Source organism: Papaver somniferum, chromosome 8 (genome assembly GCF_003573695.1).
Source record: "Papaver somniferum cultivar HN1 chromosome 8, ASM357369v1, whole genome shotgun sequence".
Taxonomy (NCBI): domain Eukaryota; kingdom Viridiplantae; phylum Streptophyta; class Magnoliopsida; order Ranunculales; family Papaveraceae; genus Papaver; species Papaver somniferum.
The window spans coordinates 14,509,025-14,528,970 of record NC_039365.1 but is presented as its reverse complement, the minus strand read 5'-3'; the positions used below and the strand labels follow the sequence as shown (position 1 = coordinate 14,528,970).

The 19,946-nt window shown below is 36.4% G+C and overlaps 2 protein-coding genes across 2 annotated transcripts; both read left to right on the top strand.

The window, feature by feature from the left end:
• The first annotated feature begins 8,694 nt into the window (after nt 1–8,694).
• LOC113302934 (zinc finger A20 and AN1 domain-containing stress-associated protein 1-like) lies at nt 8,695–9,454 on the top strand. Its single transcript, XM_026551908.1, has one exon. The coding sequence runs from the start codon at nt 8,900–8,902 to the stop codon at nt 9,422–9,424; it is 525 nt and encodes a 174-aa protein (XP_026407693.1). The 5' UTR covers nt 8,695–8,899; the 3' UTR covers nt 9,425–9,454.
• Nucleotides 9,455–10,756: 1,302 nt separating this feature from the next.
• On the top strand, nt 10,757–11,676 carry LOC113301991 (uclacyanin-2-like). The gene is made up of 2 exons (XM_026550817.1): nt 10,757–10,971; nt 11,109–11,676. The coding sequence occupies exons 1-2, from the start codon at nt 10,818–10,820 to the stop codon at nt 11,546–11,548; spliced, it is 594 nt and encodes a 197-aa protein (XP_026406602.1). The 5' UTR covers nt 10,757–10,817; the 3' UTR covers nt 11,549–11,676.
• Nucleotides 11,677–19,946: the final 8,270 nt, after the last annotated feature.

Genomic DNA, 19,946 nt, shown 5'->3' with positions numbered 1-19,946 from the left:
CCGCTCACAAGTTTGGAGATCTCATCAAATACTCCTTATATGTAGTTTAAAATCTAGTTTAAATATCACGTATGTTCTTTCCTATTAAAAAAAAAAAGATGTTGTTCCTTGTACCGGTAAAGCTCAGATACTTAATACTGGATATTCAAAGAAAGCTTATGTAACATTTTTAGCGGGTAATGGTGATTATGTTAAGGGTGTAGTTGGACTAGCAAAGAGTTTACGTAAAGTTAAGAGTGCTTACCCTTTGGCTGTTGCCATACTACCTGATGTGCCAGAGGAACACCGAGAAATCTTGAGATCTCAAGGATGTATTCTTAGAGAAGTCAAGCCAATTTATCCACCGGAAAAGCAGACGCAGTTTGCTAGGGCATATTACGTGATCAACTACTCAAAACTACGTATATAGGATGTAAGTAGTTTCATGCACATTTTCATGATTCATCACTGTATAGTAAGTAATGCGTTAGACTTGCTCGGAGTGGGATCTAAGGTTTATATAAAATTTCACAAGTAATCTTTATGAACATTCTAACCATTCTTACACTCCGCTTATACCCCCTTTATAGGCTACGAATTAAGGGATACTAGTGTTGCGCCCGTGCTTTGCACGGGCTCAAATTCAACATTCTTGTAAATTACTGATAGTGTAATCTCAAATAATGATTGGATTCTTGGAGAATCAATTTTACCTTTTGTTGCTCCCATAAACGTCTTGCTTTGTTCAAGGCAAGATGATGTATAATGTTTCACGTTCTACTTTTTATTGTTTAGTAACTTATAGAAGTATAAAATGCATTTTAATCTTAAGAAACTAAATGCTGCTTGCAATGGTTGCACAAAGAAACGAAGTGTAACACCACTAAAACAAAACATCACAAAGACTGAACACCGTTAAAGAGACGGGATTGAATGTGAAACAACCATTGATCCCACATCAAACATGATCCAAAAACCCCACAGCATCACTGTAGTCCACAGCAAGAGATCTAGAGATAGTAATATAGGCTTAAACCCTACACTCTTCTCTAGCATCTTTGTTATCAGCGCCACTGTCAGTACCTGCAAACTCAATGAATAGTTGGAGTTCTGTGATTAGCAACGCATTTATTGCCTTCTTGGTATTTTCCAACTTAGCGGTTCTTCTGAAATTAAATTTCTATATATTTGGCTAAATCTCCTCTTTGATTTCATCATCTTCCATCTTCTCCACAGTATGACCAACTGCACATTTGATCAACTTTTTAAGTTCCCATAAAGGCAACTTTCCAGTAAGTTTTTGAAATTCAAATAAGGCAGCTTTCCAGTAAGTTTTTAAAACTCAAATATTAAGCAAAAGGAACCTATGTAACCTTCCCTTGATGAGAAATCTACTGACCCACTGGATGTAAGAGGAAATGCGTGCATTGCACACATAAAATATCTGAACTTTTCATTTTGATCATTCTGCAGACCTACTCCACCATTGTTGATAGCTTAAGACATTTTGTTTCACAACAAAATAGATTTAGTCAACTTGGGAATACATTAAAAACATCATCAAATTGAGTAAGTTCAAGGAACACGACGTGCAAACCTCAGGCTAAAAATGTATAATGATTGGCGCTTCAGTAAGTAGGGCCTCAAACATTTGTATTTAACCCCCATTAACCTGTCATAACAAAACAACTGTTCCATACTTCCATTTACAGAACTTCACACCTTTGTAAATCAATAATAATATTTCATGAAGGAACAAAGATTCCCAGGATAGAATGTGTCGGTAATTTTTTTTTAAGCTTCAACTATTTTACAATCAACATATTATTTTCTGCGATCCAATTCTAGGATCAGTATGAAAGAAACTGAATTACTCTGTGTAACTTCAACTGATATATCATCCTAAAGTTTTATGAATAGATTGAATCAAAACATTGGTGTAAACAAATAATTGTACTTGTTAACTTACACATATTATCCCAAACATTTATGTACGATGTTTAGTTAGGTAAAATAAACACAAATTCTAATAAAAATTCTAAAACAAAATAGTTAACAGTATAAACTCATATCTAAAGTACTGAAGCTCCTAAACAATTATACTAATAAGTAGAAACATTAGAATGATGCTTTAAGTACAGTTTTTGTAAATTTTGATATGTGCAATGCCGTCTAGTAACAGATATGGGTCAAGATTGTTACTTTGAAAAGTGATAAACATGAAATTCCAATAACCGTAGACATATAAACAGATCTCAGAGATGAGTTACATCAAGGAAGATACATAGTAGAATGATATCAACCTATTAGTTGAGAATGCACAGGGAAAATAACAGTATTATTATGGATGCATTATGGACAAAATACCTATTAGTTGAGAATGCAAAGGGTAGTCACTATATGAGATTACCTTTGGACATTGAACACATCGCTTCTTACTCTTCATCTAGCCTAATGAGTTACTTTCATATTCAAAATGCAGGTATGGAGCATGAAAAGAAAGGTCAATAAATAACTTTAGCCAGTTGTATTTGTATAACTCCACTAAATACTGGGGCTTAACCTGACGTGAATCGAACACGTAACAGTCTGATGTAGACTCAGACACGCTACCGTTGCGCCACAGGTGGTTAGCCTACCTAATATCTAGTTCAAATATTCTCTCTTTGTTGTATATTTTGAAATTTAAGTGCAAAGAAAACTTGTAAGAAGAGATAAGATATATAATAGCTAGCACATAGAATTTAAACAAACATCATCATCGGAACTAACATTAATTTGGATTCTGGTTGCATTAACGTTAACCTTCCTAAATTCTGAAAGCAGCGCACAATTTTATGTTTCAGGAGATGATGGAGAATGCATAGTGGTGTGGATATTAGGTTTAATTAGGATTAGGATCTGTTACCAACTTTACTGCTTTTTATTGACAGGATTGTATGCAATTCTACATGTATTAAACATAGAGACCCGTTATGTTGTTGAGTTGCCGCTGATACTAAGAGATCAAAACCGTTCGCAAGGCAGGAACAATACCGTTCTTGACAACATTCCCTACAACTGCTTCCACCACAACATTTCTAGATGAATGTTCACCCTGCCAATACCAGAAGAAAATTTTAAACAATGTTTTTTTTTCCTCTCACTGTGGGATCATGATTCAATCCCGAGTCTAAAGAAACGCCAAAAATAGTAGGTTAGAATATTAATACCAATGTGCGTCGTTGATCAGAAACAACTCCAGCAAACCCACTTTCTATATCAAGCCAAGCTCCTCGAAGTGCCGCGCGCAGACTTGGAATTTTGTTTCCATTTTAATGATTCACTTCCGAATGCGAGAATTGCACCCACAAATGTAAACTTCTACGAAACCAATTCATGAAACAAATTACCTTCATTATTTTGTTTCCATTTACATGGTAATCTTTTGAGTGCAACAATAGTCCTTCTACAGATACGTACAATAACTTTCTAGTGCTTTTAACCCGTGTCTCTCCATTGCTCTCCAGCAGAATCTAAAAATCCACAAAATCATCATAGATAGGATAGCAGGCGGTAAAAAAAACAAAAAAAATACTGTAAAAGAGAGTATAACGATTAGGTGTTGGGGAGAAACTTCAATCGGATAGATATCACCTTCCCATTTTGGCGTGCGGCAACTGTTCCCATTATTGGTCTTACCTATTAAAGTTGTCATACCGTAAGATACAGGAAGAAGAAGATCATTCTCGGCTGTGTAGGGTTTCATGAGAAAGGAAGAGAGTTGGGAGAAGAAGAAGCGCAAACGGGGGAGTAAATATTTGATTAGGGTTATGTATGATTTTTGGGAAGGTACTCATCACTTAACCAAAAACGTGTGCGGCAAAAAACACCAAAAAGATCTGAAAACCCATGAATCCTATTGGACTATATTCTCTCAAGTGGGGTCAGGAGCTCTAGAATTCGAGCTTTGTTCAGCTTTTAACCACGACTCTCTAAATTATATATAGAATTTATTTATCTTCAAAAGGATAATCAAGTGACAGTAGTCATTTAAATAAATTTATTTTGAAATGGTTATTGTCTTTGTACAGTTTGAGGAGCACAGCAAGATGATGTATTTAGATGCGGATATACTAGTGGTCGAGAATATAGACCATCTTTTCGATGCGGCAGATGGATATTTCTACGCTGTGATGGGTTGTTTTTTGTGAAAAGACATGGAGTCATTCGCCTCAATATTCAATCGGCTACTGCCAACAGTGCCCTGAGAAAGTTATATTGCCTACTGAAATGGGTTCACCTCCTCCTTTGTATTTCAATGCAGGAATGTTTGTGTTTGAGCCAAGCAGGTTGACTTGTGAAAGTCTTCTACAGACTCTCCAAGACAGTACTCTACTACTCCAACGTCCTTCGCTGAGAAAGTGAGTTTTCATAGTGTTGAGATACCCTATGAAAAATGTCAAGTTACTTTCCGGGGTTCGAATTTTGATTGTCTTCTGTTTTCTAATTTTCATGATATAGGATTTCTTGAATATGTTCTGCAACCACATATATAAACCTATCCCTCCCACATACAACTTGATGTTAACCATGTTGTGGAACCATCCAGAGAATTTTGAGTTCGACAAAGTTAAAGTGGTCCACTTCTGTGCTTCTGTAAATTCCATAGTGTCAAAATATCTTCTTTTTTTTTTTTTTGATGATTTTTTTAAGGTTAAAAAATCAAAATGTTAAGTAACCAGATTCAATTTGGAAAATTTTCAAATGTAGGGATCAAAACCATGGAGATACACAGGGAAAGAAGCTAACATGGATAGGGAAGACATTAAGATGTTAGTAGCAAAATGGTGGGATATTTATAACGATGAATCACTTGATTTTAAGGCCAATGATGCCATGGTTCCGGAGGAGATACATTCACAAAGTCTTCTTCAGTAATGGCTACTTTGCCGTAACCTGCAGTTTGTTATGTTCCCGCACCCTCAGCAGCTGAAAGAACATGTTAGACTGAGAAATCAGAAAAGATATAAGAGAAGTGTAAGATTTTATCGAATGCGTGTTTTAATTATTGATCTATGAACGAGGTTTATAAGGATTTCGGGACCTCGGTGAGTCTCTCTGTTTTGTATGTTCTTTCACTTTCCGAGTGGGATCTCTTTTACGTCTTATACTTCTTGTACTAAGATTTTGTTGTTGTTTTTGGTTTAAATCAATGGAAGGTATTGAATTTCTTGTTAGTTATCGGACAAGTAGACTTTTACTGGTTAGAGAATGCGAATTAATATTTAAGTAATTTTATTTACATTTTGCCTAGTCAAAAAACTAACGAACAAACTAACAAGGAGAAGTGATGTCCCCTAGGGTTGTCTAACATGAAGATTACATGTAACTGAACTAGCATCTTTCCCAATATTTGTGGAATTTGTATATACTTATTATGCTGCATAACAAAGAGTTGAAACAGGAATTCGAAAGGTTATGTGTAAAATAACTTATTATGTACTTTTGAATATACTCACTTCAAAAGAGATGTATTGACGATTTGCAATGTTATTTTTCTTTTTCTCGGATTGGTTCCTTTTTAAAAGGGAGTTCTTGAATTTATAATGGTATCACACTAACATATCCCATACGGACGGAATAATATCCACTCCTCCTTCAAACTTCATGTGCTTCTCTAGTAGGAAATCGTCTCTTCTCTAGTAAGAAATCGTCTCTTTAATTAGGACAAGTAAACTTGTACTGGTTAGAGAATGCGAATCAATGCATAAGCGTTATTATTTTCTTTTGAATAGACAAAAAAACAAACAAAAGAAAAACTAGCAAGGATAAGTGCTGTCACTAGTAACTAAAGAGGCCATACGAGCACGAACAGTAGGAGGGGACCAACCACCAATCATCAGTCCATACCGAACCTGATTAGAAACGTTTAACATCTTTCATGTCACCTCCAGGCTCCAGACCTGATCAGGTACACATCAGGCTCTCCTTATTGACAGTCACTGGATTTACAATTAATGCCTTCTGGTGAGCAAGCATACTGTGGTAAAAGTGTCCTTCAGGAAGTCTAAATTTCTTTATGTTATAGTTTGCACCTGCAGAAAGAGACTCTGCTGGATGAATTTTCATTGACCTAACATATTTCTTGTTGGAAAAGTAAATTGTGATTACTGGATAAATCTAGAATAATCTGTACAGTCTGTTGTTTGGAAAGTATTAGCAAAAGAAGCTAAAAGAATTCTAGAATTAGCTGGAGACTAGAGTTTTCCAAGGACGTCTATGACTTACCAAACTAGTGTAAAACGGCGGTAGTAACTCGTCCGGTAGTAAAATAGGGAACTAGTATACTTTCCTTTAACTAGAGGATTCTTATTCCTTTGAGATTCGGCTTCTCAGCCTATAAATATACGTACACAGATTTTCTCGTCTCAATTATATTTTTCATTCAGAAAAGAAAAAAACCTAGAAAGATGGGATCACAAGACAGTTTTAATAGATGCGAGCAACCGGAGGCACATAAGCCTTGTGCAAAAAGATGTGGGTTTTTCGGAACAGCAGAGAATTTGGATATGTGCAGCAGGTGTTATAGAGATCATCTTAAAGAAGAAGAACAATCTCTTTTAGCCAAAGCCGCTTTTGAGAAGTCTGAAAACCCTAAGAAAGCTTTGACAACCTCTCCAAAGGAATCAGAGGCAAACTACTCTACCGATGATTCTAATGTCGCTGCGAAGGAGACTACTACAGCTTCGTCGAGTTCTGCATCATCATCAGCAACATCTGGAGGAGAAAGTGATGCAGTAATGAAGAATAGGTGTTTCAGTTGTAACAAGAAAGTGGGGTTGACGGGGATCAAGTGCAAGTGCGGATCAGTTTTCTGCTCTATGCATCGCTACCCTGAGAAGCATTTATGTGACTTCGACTACAAGGCCGCTGGAAAAGAAACAATCGCAAAACTGAATCCACATGTCAAGGTAGACAAGATTGAAAGATTTTAATTGGATAGATTTGTTTTCCTATTTGAAGGTAATTTTTTTGTTTTCTTGAAACATGAAAGATTACATATAATTAAACTACCATCTTTCCCAATAATTACGGAATTTGTATATACTTATTATGCAGCATAACTAAGAGTTGAAGCAGGAAAGGTTACACGTAAATAACATATATATGCTCTCTTATATCTTCCAAAATGTACGTAGCTTCATAGTGACAATATGTACATGCATGAATATCCATGTACCGTTCTTTTCACTACATTCGTATACTTTTGAATATACTCACTGCGAAAGAATTGTATTGAAGATTTGCAATGTTATTTTTCTTTTTCTCGGATTGCTTCCTCTTTAGTAGGGAGTTGTTCTTGAATTTCTTATGGTAACATACTAACATAAATATATGATTTCATACCGAAGCAATAAGTCTTTTAATTAGGACAAGTAGACTTGTACTGCTTATATAATGCGAATCATTGCATAAGCGTTATTATTTCTATTGAATAGACAAAAAAACAAAAGAATAAACTACCAAGAAGAAGTGCTGTCAGTATTAACTAAAGAAGCAATACGAGCAGGAATAGTAGGAGGAGACCAACCACCAATCAGTCTATAACCTGAATAGAAACGTCTAATATCTTCATGTCATGTGGTTTGTAATTGAGTGGGCGAGTTTCTGGTGTTGCAATGTTGGCTTTTTTCCACATCTTAATCGTCTTGTCAGCCTCACAAATAACAAATGCTGAGCCAGTTATGTCATAAGATAAGGTGTAGATTACAGCTTCACTATTTAATGAACCAGGCTGCACAATAGTTCGAGTTTGCTGAAAGTTATGTCGACTCTTCCAGTCCCAGAAAAACAGGCTTTCATGTCACCTCCAAGCTCCAGACCTCAGGTATCACGGTCTTCTGATTGACAGTCACTGGATTTACAATTAATGCCTTTTTTTCCAGAAAGCATACTGTGGTAAAAGTGTCCTTTGGGAAGTCTAAATTTCATTATGTTATAGTCTGCACCTGCAGAAACAAAAGTATGAACTGTGTCATTGACCTAACAGATTTCTTGTTGGAAACGTAATTTGTTATTACCCGATGAAACTAGAATAATCTATATAGTCCGTTGTTTGGTAAGTATCAACAAAAGAAGCTAAGAGAATTCTAGAATTAGCTAGAATTTGGTAAGGACGTACATGGCTTAATTTGAAAGCAAAACAACTGTAAGACGGTTGTAGTGTGAACTAGATTCTAAAGCCGGTTGTTTGTGAGCTTTCTAGATAAGAAAACTCAAGATAAACTAGAGTATATGAATGACGGTTTACGTAACCATATATTTGTAGCATCATTTGTATTCAAGGAAGGTGCTAATAAGGAAGTGAGTTTTAGAGAGAGAAGTCTGGATTCAACTTCTAGTTTATTAGGAGCTCTATACAAGCAACTCTAACTTCTATATATGCTCGTATATTACCAGTAGCATTATCGAGTGTTTTAAGTTTAAAAAAATTCTAACATTTCTTAGGATGAGCTGGTGTTCCCATCGTCCAGCCATTCCGAAGATCCCAACACTTCACTGTCATGTCGTGAGATATATCCAGTTATATAACGTGTGGATCTGCAGCCATGTCCAGAGAGAGCAGAGATATCCAAACCCAGCAAACAGAGTCACCACCTCCGGGAAGTAAAACGTTAATAGTAGCCATACCATGTCATCATAGTGGGTCCCACTTTTACCCTATAAGTGGGACCCACCACTTTGTCGATCCTTATTAACGTGTCATGTCGGCCATTATTACCTGGAAAATAAATAGGAAACCAGTATACTTTCCTTTTACTATAGGATTCCTGTGTTTGCGATATTCCGTCATGATTCGGTTTGTCAACCTATAAATACGTACACAGACTTTCTCATCTCAGCTATATTTTCCTTTCAGAAAAAAAAAACTAGAAAGATGGGATCACAAGACAGTTTTAATGGATGTGAGCAACCAGGGGCACATAAGCCTTGTGCAAACCGATGTGGGTTTTTCGGAACAGCAGTGAATTTGGATATGTGCAGCAAGTGTTATAGAGATCATCTTAAAGAAGAAGAACAATCTCTTTTAGCCAAAGCCTCTTTTGAGAAGTCTGCAAACCCTAAGAAAGCTTTGACAACCTCTCCAAAGGAATCAGAGGCGAACTACTCTACAGATGATTCTAATGTTTCTGCGAAGGGGACTGCTACAGCTTCGTCGAGTTCTGCATCACCATCAGCAACATCTGGAGGAGAAAGTGGTGCAGTAGCGAAGAATAGGTGTTTCAGTTGTAACAAGAAAGTGGGGTTGACAGGAATCAAGTGCAAGTGCGGATCAGTTTTCTGCTCTATGCATCGCTACCCTGAGAAGCATTCATGTGACTTCGACTACAAGGCCGCTGGAAAAGAAACAGTCGCAAAACTGAATCCGCAAGTCAAGGCAGACAAGATTGAAAGATTTTAATTGCATAGATTTCTTGTTTTCCAATTTCAATGTAAATTCTTTTCTTTTCTTTACATTGTGAATATAAGCAAATTTTAATTTTATTGGATTCTTAAACCTACAATGCAACAAAATTTGCAACATCTCTCTTTTCTTTCCTTAGGTCAGTATGACGCAGTTCTGATCAGATGATACTATAACCAAGGAGTCTTTCATGCTTCCTGGATGGCAGCCTTTGCTGTTGTAGTGTTGCAGAAGTGTTTGATTGAATCACACGGGTTATTTTAGATTGCCTCTTGTTTACGAGGAATGGGCCCGGTTCTCCGAACCAAACAGCCTTCACGAATTGCCCCTAAACATCTTTTTTTTCTTCTTATTGCACCGGTTGAAGAGAGGAATTGGATCTTGGAATCGAGGAATAAGTATTACAAAAATGATGATCGCTTTGCCCTTGATGACTTTAGTTGTGACGCGAGTAATATTATATAGTATTTGGGTGGAGTTTAGGGGAAATTTAACACCTGTATTATTTTATTGCTCGTGTATATTCAACTTTGGAGTTTGAATGCAGAATTTGTTCAGTTTAATCATCAATAACCGTGTTTTCTTTTCTTGGCTGTTATAGGGTATATACCAAATTCCGTGCATGGTGAGTTAACAATCCACTAATAAGTGTTGTTTTGTTTTATACGAATTTTTGTGATCTCCTATCAGTTTGATACCTATGTAGCAGCCTTGCAATTTTTGTCCAAGTATCCACGGAATTAGCCAATGAAAACGATATTGGGTTGACTGAGTCGATGGTCTTCCTATTGCCATGCATGAGCTCTCTTTTTTTTTTTTTTTTTTTTTTTTTTTTTTTCATTTTTTAAAGGTATGATAAGAGGATTTGATCAAACCAAATTACTGACGTATAGAGTTGTTATCTTCCTGTTTTATCAGCGCTAGAGTTTGCTGATCTGATTACAGCTGAACAAGTCTAATTGCTAAAAGAATGTGAATTAATTTGCAAGGCAATCTTCAGTCATACTATTCGTTGTCCATTTGAACACCTGCAGAAACACCGCCCCGAGCCTAACTCGTTTCAGTTTATCAATTAAAATGGCATATGACTTAGTCAGAAAACGTAAACCTCCAGGGTAGGTGTAGTCGTCGTGTAGAAAGATGGTATAAAAACCTAATAGAAGAGGTGTGTTTAGTGGAACAGGACTGCTTCCTTATGATTATTTTTGTCTATGATCATTATCACGAAACTTTATAATGAAAATAAAATAATTAATTGATAGTCATTCTTAGTTATTATCTATAAATAACAAGCATTGAAACCTCTAAAAGTCATCGTCTTTCTTTCTCTAGTTTCATCATTCTCACTTCTTCGAAACACTTTTTATTTCAGTTTCTTGTTCTTGTAAACATGGCAACTCCTAGTGCTGCAACCATATCCCTGATGGTTCTTCTATTGGTAGCTCCCGCCGTTTTTGCTGCCAACTATCCAATCTCTTGGACCCAAGGCACCAATTATGACAATTGGGATTCAGATAAAGATTTAGTTGCCGGTGACACCATAAGTAAGTATTCATAATAGATTTTGCTTAAAGACAACTTTCTGCTTTTACGATACAGATGTTATTAATTGTGGATGAATTCATATCAACTATGCACAGTTCTGTTAACTAATTTTTCATTCTTTGATAATCTTGATCAGCTTTCGAATACGGGCCATCGCATACAGTAAACGTGGTAGACAAGGATGCCTATGATAACTGTGGGTCAGCTGCCATAAGTAAACACAGTGGTGGAAGTAGCAAAATCACTTTAGAAGCTGGAACCATGTATTTCATTTGCCCAGAAGGCAATCATTGTGCTGATGGAATGAAATTATCGGTCCAAGTCGGCGATGCAGATACCCCATCACCTCCAGATACTCCTACCACTCCTACAACACCCGCTACTCCTGCCACTCCTGCAACACCTCCCACTCCTACCAGTCCTGCAACACCCACTGATCCCTCAACGCCAACTACTCCCTCAAAACCTAGCCCACCTGCAGGCGGAACTGGTGCAGCAACTAGCAGTGTTAATATGAATTTTATTGTGATCGGAGGTTCAATTTTGTTGGCTTCTTTGTTTGCATTTTTGGGCTAGGAAAGAGGCAGTGCCTATGGATTACAGTTACGTTTGGTTTGTGGATCCTTATTATGTATGTAAACTGTGCTCATTTGTGATTTATTTAGTAGCTATGTATGTACTCTGTGGAGAATTTGATTGTTGAATGATCTTCTGGATTCTTTCAGCTATGTTCAATAAAATTTAAACTAAAAGAATAAAGCAAGATGATCAGATGTACCAGAAAAGTGCAAAAATATGGAAAAGGGCGACAAAAAAATGTAAGCAACCATGAAGTACCGAGCAAATTGTTTGCCCTTAGACATTTATTCATATCCCCAAAAAATACAAGTCATACAAACCAAAGAAATTTCACATTTTTTGTATTTTGTAAGTTACAATAATAATTTACAAGAATCGTTGAATTCCAGAGAAATAAATTTTAGAAAAATGTCACAATCGTGCTCACGTCTAAAGCTTATCATAGATGTGTAATGAACCCATAGTCGTTGGCTTTCTTCCTTGTTGAGTTACATTTCCTTTTGCTCTTACTGTTCTGGTATTATTCATTAGAAAATTAACTAGTTGTGTACTCGTACATTTTTAGATTTTCTGATATGCACAAACTCTTTTTATTCTTTTCCCTAATTTAAAGGTTCGTTAAAACAGAGGGAAAACAAAAACACAGTTACAAAACCCAAAGTCTCGTCTAATAGGTAAACTAAGAACGTTTTTTTGGGCACTGCTCTAAAATGAACGTCTAATAGGAACATCTACCCTACACTCTTAAGGGTGTCCTAAAGATTAGAGAAGACTAATCAACCTCAACCTAATTAAAATTATAGCTAATTTTAAGATTATAGATAATCTTAAGAACAGTTCGGTGAGCTCGAACTACATAGTTCTCGGTGGCCTAATATTTGGTAACCGAACTACATAGTTTGGTGAGCTCGCAAAAAAAACTGTTTCAAAGCAAAAATCGAGTTCGGTATTGGCGATATTGTTTTGGTAACCGAACTTTGGTAATATGTAGTTCGGTTACCTCGCAATTTTTATCAGGTAACCGAACTTTAATCTGATAATAACCAAATAGTTGGTTCGGTTACCTCACAATTTATACCAGGTAACCGAACTTTTGTCTGATAATTACCAAATGTTGTGTTAACTTCAGTCTTTAGTTGTATTTTATTTGATAACACAATATTCTATTTTGTTTAGCTAATACTTTGGTTTTCATTCATTAGGAATAAAGAAAAAAGATATAATCCAGACATAGATGAGGACTTCAAAACTCCCACCTCTCCTGGTAGAATACATTTTGATTTCCGAAACCGTGGTGCCAAAAATGCTAAACATGGAGGGGGTTGTTACCGGAAGTCAACCAAGAGAATGTTCGTAATGTAATCCAAGGTGTCAGTTGTTAATACCAGAATTCGATTTAGGTTCTACCCGCCCCTAGTACACCATGTGACCTCTGTTTCTAGGAATAGTATGAGAGAGAGTTTCCTTTCCATTGTACTTTGTCCTTCCTTATATAGACTTTCCAAAAGTCCCTCCTTTTTATGACATTATGCCACATGTCCTAAACCTTCTTAATTACTTCTAATGACATAACTTTCCTAACATAACCTCTTCCTTTTCAATTAATTCCTTATTCATCCTTCTTGTCATGAGGACCTCCTTTTTGGGCTTGGTTCTAGTCCCCAAGTCCCCATTCCTTATGTTGGGTTTCTCCCCTCTATCTAAGGGCACCTCCAAACCCGTTAAGGGGTATTATTTTTCATGTATCAACATCACTAAATAGGTGATAGATAATATAATATATCATGCCGTGGAAGAAGAAAAAGATGATGAAGAAGAGCAAGGAAATGAAGATCAAAGAAATCAAGAGGATGAAGAGGGAGAAGAAGAGGATGAAGAGGAAGAGGCAGAACAACAAGTACAAGGAAAAGAAGGAGAAGAAGAGAAAGAGTCCGAAGAAGATGAAGGACAAGAGGAAGAGGAAGAAGAGGAAGAAGAGGATGACTCAGAAGAAGAGGAAGAGGTTGAAGAACAAGAAATTCAAGAATTTGTTCTTGTTAAAGAGAAGAAGAATCCGAAGACACCTGGGTCCTAGATATTCACACATTCCTCTGATAATTTGTGTTTGTCACCAGTGAGCCCAAATTATGGTATTCCAAATGATGGAGGGGCAACATTGTGTTAGAGCACTGCTCGGTCGAACTCGCATGCGTTGCCATCTCAAGCATGTTTATCAATGTTAGTGATCAAAACTATAAGTTTTGATTTCTAGTCTGCTATAGCTAAGTCTCGGACTAGGATAAAAAGTGTAGAGCTCAAGAAATCCATGGAGATCATCATACAAGACGAAGAACTACTCAAGGAATTGGTGGAACTTCATCGACTAAAAGGTATGTGGAGACTTGAGATTATCTATCACTCAAAAGTATATCTACTCTATCTCCTATCTTGAGACAAAAGTCGTTTTGCTATGTACACATTTTCTATTTCGAGCCGAGTTTATCTCGCTTATCTATTTCTCGAAATATGTGTTGGTAAGCTTTCGCTTTGGCCAAGTTCATCTTTACCTAGTGACGAAAGTCATGTTATGTTTCAATCACTTGAAAATGGCTTTGACGAAAAATAGTTTGTGAATAACAACTATATAACGTCCTCTAAGAATGTTTCAATGATTGAAATGAGAGTTTATATTATATAACCAATGTTAGATATAAGCATTGTGTGGTAACACATACATGTATAAGTCCTTATTCCTTGAACCAAAGTATGCGTACCGAAGTTTGTGAATTGTTTACAAACTTATTTCGGGTAATTAAGTCTGCGAACTCAATCCGCGTACTTAAGTTGGTTATTTCTGAAAATGATTATTCGTGAACTTATACTTATATAAAATAAGGAATGCAAGTTTGCAAACCGTGTCTATAAAGTTCATGAATCGATTCGAGTGAATCATCAAATCATTTTCGCTTCGATTGTGTCTTGTATACTTCTATAAGATCTAAGCAATTGAACAACTCTCTAACTAGTTCATTTGAGTCATTTGAACTAGTTATGGTGAAGAAGAACATGGTTGATATGAAAGTGCTCATATGGCTAACCATTTGGTTAACTACTGTTGAACCAACGAATGTACATGTTTGGGTACGGTTACACAAACCTAAAACGTGCATTTCATTTGTGTGTAACAAGCTAAGTTTTCGATCTAACGGTTGAAAGATATTAACTTGAATCTAATCAGGTTTTCAACTAACGGTAAATATTGAATGCTTTGTTACTAAGCTAACATTGATTGCGAACCATGATTTGAAAGACTATATAAGGGAGAACTCTAGCAACTGGGAAACCTAATCCCCACACCTCTTGTGTGATACTAGTTGTATAAGATAGAGTCCATTCTTCTTTAACCTTAGGTTTCTACCGAGACCCTGTAGCTAGGTTAACGAATTGAAGACTTCATTGGTATTGTGAAGTCAGACCGATACTACTTTCTTGTAGTTGTGTGATCTGATCTTGCTGATTCTATCGTGTTGAGATTCGATTGAGATTGATATCTCCGATAGGCAAGATATAAAAGTGACATAAATATCTTCGTCTCATCGTTTGTGATTCCACAATATCTTCTTTCGTCGCGTCGATTAAGATTATTGTTAGGTGATTGATTATACTGAGCTTTTCTTCGGGAATATAAGTCTGGTTTATCAATTGGTTCATGTTCACCTTGATTTATCAAAAGACGGAAAAAAAAACTCGTGGGTATTTCTGTGGAAGACAGATTTATCTATTACCGTATACTTTTTTGTGTGATACATATTTTTTTATTAAAGTCTTCGACTTTGGGTCGTAGCAACTCTTAGTTGTGGGTGAGATCATCTAAGGGAATCAAGTACGTAGCATCATGTTGGGATCAAAGACGTAGGAGCATAATTGTACCTTGGATCAGTGTGAGATTGATTGGGGTTCAATTACAGTCCAGAAGAAGTTAGTTTGTAGTAGGCTAGTGTCTGTATTGGCTTAATACAGTGTGTGTTCAATCTGGACTAGGTCTTGGGGTTTTTCTGCATTTGCGGTTTCCTCGTTAACAAAACTTCTGGTGTCTGTGTTATTTTTTTTCCGCATTATATTTTTTTATATAATTGAAATATCACAGGTTGTGTGTTTGAATCAATCAATTATAATATCCAACCTTTGGTTGTTGATTTACATTGATTGATACTTGAACATTGGTCTTTGGTACCGTTCAAGTGATTTCTCTTGTATTCAATTAGACTCGCAGATTTCTATTTGCTTGAGTAAGAATTGAATCGAGAAAGAGAGATATAACTCTTTGATATACTTTACTAAGATTGAGTATAGTTGATTCTCTTGAAAGTATATTGGAGTTAGTCCATACAGATTACTAACCGAAATATTGGGTGTGGTTGTTGTACCCCCGCTTTTTCACATTGTTTTATCTACAAATACTCATGGGCTGCGAAGATCTATGCGAAAAATGTATTCTTAAGTCTATTATTAACTAAAAAGAACAATTTTATTTTTTTTGGACATGTTTAGTGTGATGTTCTTTTCATAGGATCATAATGATGCAATTCGTCTTATTCGTCGTCAAAAGGCGGCCAAATGGGTTAAAGAATATGTGTTATGGAGAGATACTGAGTATGCACATGTAGAATTTGACGTTTTTGTCATATCCACATATCTCGAGAGATATTATCCTGAGACATATACGATGCATCTTCCATTTGGCGAGATGGGAATTACTCTCGATGATTGCATGAGAATCACCGGCCTACCTGTGGAGAGTAAATGTCTTCGAGAAGGCTACGAACCCTCGATGCATTATGAATATATTGAAGCATTGTCTCTAAAGTGTCTAAGATGGAATGCAAGAAAGGCCCAATGTGAGTTTAGACGTTCTGTGAAGTCTCCTAATCGTGGGGATGAGTATAATCCCAAAGACGAACATGGAGCCTTGAAGAAGATGATCAAGAAATTCAAGTTGGTAAAGTTGAAGAAAGCATTTGAAGGGACAGATAAGAAGGTGAAGAATGTAAAGTTGGTAATGGACTAGGAGACGCTTAAGCACCATGTTACTTCTTATTGGTTATATCAGCTAGGAACTGTTATTTTTCCCGACATTTCTGGAAATAGGGTGAATGCACATTATCTACATCTTTTTGAGGACCTCGATGAGATAAAAAACTACTCTTGGGCCACTAGGGTGCTTGAATTTGATCTAGGATAGATGAGAAAGGGGTCGAGGATTAAGACAACTCAAATTAGAGGTTACTTAACTCTTATTCAGGTGACCTTCTACATTGTTAATTAGCAAATTATTCGTTAAGATTTTTTCCTTCCAATTCAATTTTCATCTATGTGGTTAATGTTTTCCTTTTCTCTCATAGGTTTGGATCTACGACCGCTTCCCTTCATTGGGATTCGCTAAGGAAAGGACACCTTATCCCTATGACGAACCTACAGCAGGAAAATGGGTGTTCTTGGACGCCAAAAAGAAGTCTAAAGAAGAGAAGTTGACTTGGTTGAGGGATAAATTTGATAATATGACGGTGAAATATGTGTTATTTCACCCATACACCGTACCCGATGATGTCTCTGTAAATGAAGACGACGTGGTGGATTACTCTACTGTCTCGGGTTACTATGGACCAATTTGGTAGTCCAAGGAGAGTACTAAAACAAGTTTCCTGTCCAAATGGATCCCATCGTGAAGAATAAAAATTTCATTTTGGTGGTCAAGGAACAAAGAACACCGAGAACTATTTTTTTCAAAACACGAACCAACTCCTACTGTAGAACATTCGAATGAACTTAGTAAGTACTACTTACGTTTAGGTGATTATGTACCTAGAGGTGAAGATGTAAATGCAGCTGAAGAAGAATATATGGAGTGGTATCAAGATTTTAGTCATCTTATTGTGATAAATAGACAACAACAAGCTCGTACTGATAAGCCGAAGGCGAAGGAAAAGGAGAGGGAGGCTAATAGAGCTCAGAAGGAGATGCCTATTTGTGGAGAAGAAGCCATTAAGTTACGGGATAATGCGGTAAGAAAATGTCTTCTCTTTACAATTTAAGTTTTTACAAAATATTGAAAATATATTTACTTATGGTTAAAATTGGAATCAGGTCAAGAAGGGTAAGAAATCATTGAAGAAATGGATGACTGAAATCCGTACGGGAGAGTCCATGTCGACAAATGAACAAACCGACCTCTACGGCCAGTGGGAAGATCTTATATCTCAAAGATTGGTGGATCCAAGTAGGCCCAAGCAATTGAAAAAGGGTCGACAACAAGGAGACAATTCAAGTCGCGACGCTCTTACCACGGTGGAAGAAACCGGTGGAGGAGATGAAACCCCAACTGATGAGGAAGCTCAACCTAACATTTGTGGTAAAATAAGGAAATAAAAAGGTTCGTCTTAGTGGTTGTTAGTGATTTCGTATGGTTGTAATTTCAAAAAACATCTTATTTATGGATTTCGTATGGTTTAATTTCATGTGTTTGAGTGTTTTAAACAATTAGTTAAAGGAGTTTCGTAATTTGGTACATATAACAATTTTATACTTGTTTTAATTGGGTTTGTGTTTAAATTTTATGTTTGTTTTATAAGTAGAGTCCGACAACTCTTCAATCAACAGGATACAGAGTATAGTTCGGCTAGCTAGAAATTCTAGTCAGAAAACCTAACATATAGTTCGGCAACCTGTGAAATTTGAAAGTATAACGAACAAGGATTTAGGTTACGTCGCAATATTTTCATAGGTTGAGAAACTTTGGTCTGTAGGATGTAGCCCAAGGCTTCATCAATTTCAGTCTAAAGAGATTAGTTCGGTTACCTCATCAAATCACCAAAGAACCGAAGTCCAAAGTTCGGTTTTCTCGCAACATTTTAAGAGGTTGCAATACTATTATCTGTGGACTCAAAGTTTGCTTGGTACACAAGTTGAAAACTCATCCTCTTGATGCAAAAATCGCAAAACTGCAGCTTAAGTTTGTTTTAGAGTGTAATGTGTATCATTTATACGTCGTTTTGGTTTGAGGCTTCAAAGCACAGTTCAGTTACTTCAAAATTTCAACTGGTAACCGAACTCTGTAGTTCGGTTATCTTTCGATATTTTAAGAGGTTTCCGAACTACTCTTTGTGGACTCAAATTTTTATTTGTACACAAGTTGAAAAACTCATTCTCTTGATGTAGTAATCACAAAACTACACTCTTAAGTTTGTTTTAGAGTGATATGTGTATCGTTTATATGTTTAGTTTGGGTTTGAGGCTTCAAAGCACAGTTCAGTCACCTCAAAATTTCAAACGGTAACCGAACTCGGTGGTTATGTTATCTGTCTATATCACTACACCATTTTAAGGTTTTAGCAACCCAGAGTAGCAACAGCATTAGCGTCATTGCGAAATTTCCGTTGCTAATATTTCGCAACGTCGCTTTGCTTTTCTGTTGCGAATAGCAACCGCTAGTTGTTCATGAATGCGAAGCGCATGTGTGGCCGGGAACACTCTGACTTGTTTTTACGCCCAAGTCAATGTTTGGTCAAGTCCTCTTCTTCTTTTTTCCACCCCTTCAACCTTATTCGCCTTATCTTTCCTGAGTTTTCTCAGCCACATTTTTTTTTCATTCTCTTTCTTCTTCGAGCTGCAGCTCTAAAGAACCCTAGTTCAGCATAATCTTCAAAACCTTATAACCAGATCGGTCACATGATCACCATCAATCTCTTCACTTCTCCAGACCCATTTTAGATTCAAAAGAAAACCCTAGTCTCTTCTTCAACTGAGTTCTTCTTAATCAAGAGCAAAAAGTCATCAGAATCATCTTCAGATCCCCTTTCACAAAATCGATTGAACCACAACAACCCTAGTTCGATCTGCAGGTAATAATCGTTTTGTTATGTGTATATGTTGGTTTGAGGTTTATGTTTGCTAATGGATTTTGGTTGGAATTTTTATTGCAGTTGGAAGCATCAATCTAATTAAGATTTTAGGTCATTTGTGAGATTTGGAAGCATCGATATGATAATCAGGTAATAAGGTCATGGTTTTGTTCTAGTTTTATGATTTGGGTTCAATTTTAGGTTTGGTTGTCTGTGAGATTTGTTTTTTTTTTTTGTTTGTTCTTTTTTCGATTTTGAATAGTTCTCACTTGAGTATGGAACTAAGAGATCATGATAAGCTTCAGTTCTCCTCATCTCTGTTTTTTTTTTTAAAAAACTTATATCCAATCTTGATTGGTTTTTATGTTTCTTCATTAATGGTGATTTCTGAAATTTATGTTTTGATGAGGTGATTCCTTTTTGTTATAATTTCCATGGGTTTCTTGTTGTTTGATATTTTGGGGATGTTGGTACAGGGTTCAACGATACTTAAGGACCTATATGTCATCTTGGAGTTC